This window comes from Bubalus bubalis, chromosome 12 (genome assembly GCF_019923935.1).
Source record: "Bubalus bubalis isolate 160015118507 breed Murrah chromosome 12, NDDB_SH_1, whole genome shotgun sequence".
NCBI lineage: Eukaryota > Metazoa > Chordata > Mammalia > Artiodactyla > Bovidae > Bubalus > Bubalus bubalis.
This window is the reverse complement of record NC_059168.1, coordinates 106080998-106086997: the sequence shown is the minus strand read 5'-3', so window position 1 is coordinate 106086997 and position 6000 is coordinate 106080998. Positions and strand designations below refer to the sequence as shown.

Sequence of the window (6000 nt, the reverse complement as noted above, 5' to 3'; positions counted from 1 at the left end):
CAAATGTCTGAAAGCATGTTTCTGAATGATTTCTTTTTTATTTTATTTTTTAACCTTACAATATTGTATTGGTTTTGCCATATATCAACATGAATCTATCTGAATGATTTCTGTGTATAAAAGGCAGAGCATTCAAGCTGCTTCCTGAGTTAGAAGGTGAGGTTTGGGACCAGAGGTTCTGTAGAAGCCGGCCTGCCCAGTAGGAGGGGGACAAGCGCAGCTCTGCCATCTCCAGCCTCCCCGCGTCCGTCCCCTACCTCCCCGCGTCTAACTCCAGCGTCACCGCATCCGGAGATCCACTCCCAGCCTCTGGAGCGCTGGACACACACAGATGCTCCCACGCACACGCACAGGTACACACACCCCCGTGAGGGCTGCCTGGGGAGGGACGGCCGCATCCTCCTCCAGGGACAGGGGTGCTGCAGGCCCACCTGCTCGGAGGCGGCACAGCGATAGGCCTGCCCGCTGGTCCCCAGGGCTGCGTGGGAGCAAGCACGTGTGGGTGTCTCGCAGAAACCAGCTGAAACATGATACCATGATAGAGCCTCATGTAAAGGACTTCTTTTTTTTTTTTTTATTGATTTCATTGAAAACAGAACAAGAAATGGTCTGAGCCAAAAGACTGCTCTTAGAACTGTCAAAAACATTTTAACAGAAAAAATAAACATGACTGCATTATGAATGTTTTAGAAGAGTTGCACAAAAAAACCCACTGTTACTGCACTAATTACAGTATTTAAAAAAGTATATGCCAAAAAAAAGTATGTGGCCTGGCAGGCCATCACACAAAAGGTGATGGCAATTTTATTCACACTACAAGACTAACATTTTAAAAAAAGTTTTTCCTGCATTTTATTCTAAAATCACTTTGTTCTCTTTATACAGTTGATAGTTTATTTTCACATGGTGAGTAGAAACCACACCAGAATCAGCACCGTTGTCTGTGTTTTTGTGTTTATTTTTTGTTTGTCCTAATGTCCAATAATGGTAGAAAATAAATCAGTTTATTCATCATCATAGCATGTGGCTTAGAAATCAACAGGAGGTGCGGTGCTCTGGGGCCATGGCCGTCCTGCGCCCCAAACCGCATCCTCGGAAAGAAGCACGTGAGAGGTCTGGTGTATAGGACTAGATATAGGATTTCTTTAAAAAGCAAACCCACGTTTTCTCCAAAGTCAGCAGTGGCTCGGCCCTGACCTCGCAGGGGCGGTGGGCACAGGGTCTGTGCCGCCCAGAGCCAGCACCGGCCATGCGGGCCGCAGCGGGCCACACGGAGAGTCCGGGCCGACAGGACACAGCCCCCAGCCCGGCGGTGAGCTGGGAGCGACGGCGCGCGAGGGGAGACGAGAAACGTGGAGCAGAAAGACCTCCGTCGGGAACTCATGGCGAGGCCGGCAAGGAGCCCAGGTGTCCCCGCGCAGCCGGGCCCCGCCCCCACGGCCCCGGGCAGGCCAGCCAGTCTCCTGCACGCCTCTGCGTCCTCCCCAAACCACAGCGAACGGCGTCCACTCGGGCGCCGGGCGGCGCTCTCATAGCGGGTCGGCGGGCGAGGAGCTGGTGTCGGGCAGCCCGTCCTCCTGGGCGCTGGCCTGCCGCTGGGCCAGCGCGGCCCCGGAGTGCCGGCACTTGGGGGAGCCGCAGCGGCAGCTGAACAGCTTGCCCTTGATGTCCCAGAAGCGCTGCCCATAGTCGAAGCTGCGGAGAGAGAGCCGGGGTCTGGGCCTGCGCCCCTGGGGCCACCCCCCACCCGCCCCCGCCCGGGCACCTACCCCAGCTGCTCCCCGGCCTCAATCAGGCGGGTGCTGAAGAAGGCGATCCGTGGAAAGCGCAGGTCCTGGTGGGACATGAACACGCGCACGGGCACAAGATTGGGCTCGCAGTGGTGGTTGATGAAGCGGCTGACGTTGCCGTAGAAACGTGCGTCGATGCAGTACAGCTCTCCATCCTGGGGGACAGACGCGACGCGCTGAGCATCAGGGGCAGGCGCGGGTGCCACCCCTGCCCCCCCACGCAGCTTCGGGGCTCCCACTCGGTGAAAACGAGCGCAGACCTGGGATTCACGTGGACAGCGCCGCAGACACCCAGAGAGGGGTCGGGGTCCATGGGGACCACAAGGCAGCACAGCCCCTCAGGGACCCAGTGACGGAGGGGGAGGACCACCACCCGGGAGGCGGGGCCGAGGGGCACTGGGCAGAGGGACAGACAGACAGAGAGACAGAGGGGGAGAGGGACGTGGGGACAGGGGAGAGGGTGGCGGGACAGGGAGAGAGGGACGAAGGGAGAGAGGAACGAGGAGGGAGAGGGACGGGGGAGTGGTGGGGAGAGGGACACAGGGGAGTGGGGGGAGAAGGCGGGGGGCTGCCAGGTCCCTCCTAAGGGGACTTAGCCAACAGCAGCCTTCAGAGCGGTGGTGACCCTGTGCGCACAGACAGTGGCCAGGACCCAGGCCTGACATGACCCTGAGAAGAGGTCTGGCCTCACCGCTGAGCCCTGAGAAAGCCGCGTTTCCCCTGTAAAGACCCAGAGGACAAGAGCGACGCTGCACCGGGAACGGCCACATGGCAAGGGCCCCCGGCCCGAGCCCCTGGAGAGGGGCAGGGGCCCCGAGCACCGCCGTGTCTGCGGGCCCTGACCTCCCACGGGGGTGCGGGCCGCAACTGGGACAATTCTCCCCCCTTTCCTGTGGCTTTATCCACAGAGGCAACAGACGGGAATCCTTGCGGGAAGGAAGCTCCCTGAGCTAAACCAGAGGCTCAGGGGCCACAGAAGGGGTCCTCACCCTAGGTGTGGGAGGAAGCAGCGAGGGCTCTGCGGACACGGAATCCACACCAGGACACAAGGCGGCCAGGCCCGCCTGAGCCTGCAGGACCAGGGCGGTCCTCAGGGACGCAGGACTCCTTGGGGACAAGCGGGGGTTCCTCTGCCCACCAGTCCCCAGTTCCAGCCCTGACACCCCCCACGCTTCCCACAAGGTGCGTCCTGGGCGCTTGACCGCCCGTCCTGAAGGCCAGACTGCACATCGGGTCCTATAAATTCCCTCCACAAGAACCACCGTGGCCCTCCTGCAACAAACATTGCTCAGGTCTTTAAAACACGCCTTTCCAGATGAACGTGTTGCTCTGCTCTTTCAAAGCGTCTCTGATCAAAAACCACCCACACCTGGTCCTGCAGCACAAACATGGTGGGGAGGGAGCCTGTGCCCACTTGAACCCCCTGCATCACAGCTCTGAGGTGCTGGGTGTGGGCACCAGGGAGCCAGGTGATGTGGGCAGAGGACAGGTGGGTGGACGCTTGGAAGGTTCCAGAACAGCAAGGAGACGGGCAGATCCGCAGCAGGAGGACCAGCATTGTGACCCAGGAAACACCCGGATAGCAAGGCCAGAAAGTGCCCTGCTGCCTTGGACAATGGGGGAGTGGGGTGGCGGTGGGTGTCCAGGGGGTGCAGGCATTCTGTACACCAGAGCTCCAGAATGCAGGCACCCAGCGGGTGCGGGCACTCTGAACGCCAGTGCTCGGGGTCTCAGGCCTAAGCTGGAGCGGCAGGGGTTGTGGGTGCATCTGTGCCCTGTCACATGCCCAGAATGAATGTATCATAGGACCAAACACCCGGGCCCACACGGGCTCGGCGGGACAAGGAAGAGACCCCCGGGCGTGAGCACGGAGGGCCTGCAGGGCATCCGGTCTCTCTGAGGGGCGCTCTGCCAGGGGCCACTGGGGCACCCAGAACGGCCCTCCTCCCATCTCCCGACAGTGACCACACCCCCACCTGCCACGGGCTGTGGCAATCAGACCAGCAGCCTGGTCGGCACAGGCGGAGGCGGAGACAGAAGCAGCAGCAGAGAGAGCCCCAGGGGGTCGAGCTCCTGGCTGTGCCGTGGGCGGGGTGGCCAGGATGGGCTCACCGCAGGGGCGGCTGAGCCAGACTCAGAGGGGGCAGCTGCAGCTCGGTCCCCACAATGCAACCACGCGCTCCCAGAGGAGGGAGCCTACGCCCTGATACCCTTCAGGCAGGTTTGGAACCCGAACTAAAACTAATCAGGATCAGGCGGCGACAGGCAAGCAGGATGAAGACCAGGAGGAACCGCTGACGCCAGACAGACCACAGGGACCCCAGACAGCGGACGGACCACAGGCAGGTGGGGGCGGTGCCCGGAAGTCACGCTGGGGCACGCGTGAGCCACTGCAGGCGACCACCGCAGCTAAGACGCACCAAGGAAGCGGTGTGAGAGCACAGCCCAGCTGGATGGCCCACAAAGTGCAAGCACCCTCTGTATTACTCCAGCAAGTACGGGAGAGGCTGCAGCAGCAGGATTCCAACAGATGCAGAAAAGCACTGAATACAACCTCTAGCCAATCACATGACTCCTGGTGAACCTGCAGCAGAGCCCTGAGCACCCACAGCCCATGGGAGCCTGGGGTCTAGAAGCTTCCTTTATCCACGGCGGGAACAGTGGCCCAGCCGGGAGGGGACCGTCTGCTGATGAGGAGACCGTGTCCATTCAGCAGGGCGCTCGGAAGACACGGCCACGCTGGGCGGGCATGGGAGCAAGTGCCTGGCTTCACCCCGACCCACAGAGGGGGGCTCAGAGGCTCAGGCTGCCGAGAAGGACCAAGCACTTGAGGCGCCCCGCTGGCAGCACCTGTGTGCTCCAGCAGGTTCCCAGGTCAGCCTCGATGAACCAAGGAGCAACTCAGGAGCCAGGGCAAGGCCGAGGGCAGCTGCGCCAGATCAGAAACCCCTGGAAACCAGGGCCCAGAGCCGAAAAGCTCGAGTCCAGCGACCCCACCAGCCCCTGGAGGGAGCCAGGACAGGGAGGACCGCCCTCCGGTCACGCGTGTGACCCTCGGTGCACACGGAGGCTCGTCCCGCGCACGGGGCCTCCCCCCTTGCTGAGAGGCGGGCTCAGGCTACAGAGCTGCATCCCAGCCCCACGCTCAGTAGGCTTGCAGGACAGGCAAAGGGCCTCTGGGCCCAGTGACCCCACTGCATACGCCTGAGCCCAGCAGAAGCACCAGCACCAGCCAGGGCAGCCGAGCCTCCGTACCTGCCCGACCCTGCCTGTGGGCACCGCCACACCCACTGGCACCACGCCCTACCCCTAGGGCTGCATTACCTTGTTGTCAAGATCAAAGAGATAAGAGTCTTCTTCCCGCACATCAGCTTCCGAGTCAGAGATAAGCTCCCCAACGTACCTGTGGGTCAGGGCAGGGCGGTGAGAACACAGCACCGGAGGACCTGAAGGAGCCCCACGCGAGGATGACCCGATGTGGCTCAACAAGGACTGAGCCTGGGCCTCAGGATATGACACAGAAACCCTGTGACCAGGGGTCCAAAGTGATCATGCCCGGGAATCATGAGACCCTGACAGACCTTCTGAAACGAGCTGCAAGCTGGGGAGGAAGTGCAGGCCTAAGAGCAGACGGGGCAGGGGCTGCCCGCTGCGTGTGCCACATGGCCTGCCCGGGCAGCCCCGCCTGGAGAGTCTGGGCCACAAGGGCAGTCGACTCTCCTGGTGCCCCTCCCCGATCTGCCCCACCCCCGAGACCGCAGGGGCAAGGCCCGGGAGATGCCCCCCACCCACCCCATGACCGTGGGGACAGGGCCCTGGAGATGCCCCCCACCCGCCCCGTGACCGCGGGGACAGGGCCCGGGAGATGCCCCCCCACCCGCCCCGTGACCATGGGGGCAGGGCCAGAGAGATGCCCCCCACCCACCCCAAGACCGCGGGGACAGGGCCCTGGAGATGCCCCCCCACCCACGCCATGACCACGGGGACAGGGCCCGGGAGAGCAGCACTCACTTACTCGCAAACAAAGGTGCCCAGTGGGATGTCCTGCAGGGACCGGACGCCCCAGCCCATGTTCTGTGTCCGATAGAGCTGCAGCCTCGCCCTGGAAAACACGGGTACGTCCCAGCTCACTCCGCTCACAAGTGACACGCGAGGTTCGGGAGTAAAGGACAGAGAACACCACCTTCGTGTCTGGAGATGCTTCAGCGCC

At 62.1% G+C, this 6000-nt stretch overlaps 1 protein-coding gene across 9 annotated transcripts in view; it reads right to left on the bottom strand.

The window, feature by feature from the left end:
• Positions 1-551: 551 nt before the first annotated feature.
• EHMT1 (euchromatic histone lysine methyltransferase 1) overlaps positions 552-6000 on the bottom strand; it is a 111465-nt gene continuing 106016 nt past the window's right edge. For all 9 annotated transcript variants that reach the window (XM_025262083.2, XM_044926590.1, XM_025262089.2 and 6 more), the window contains 4 exons: positions 5806-5892; positions 5115-5193; positions 1770-1945; positions 552-1695 (listed from right to left, as the gene is read on the bottom strand). In XM_025262083.2, coding sequence (XP_025117868.1) covers positions 1530-1695; positions 1770-1945; positions 5115-5193; positions 5806-5892 — 508 coding nt within the window. In that variant the 3' untranslated portion in view covers positions 552-1529. The remainder of the gene's footprint in view (positions 1696-1769; positions 1946-5114; positions 5194-5805; positions 5893-6000) is intronic.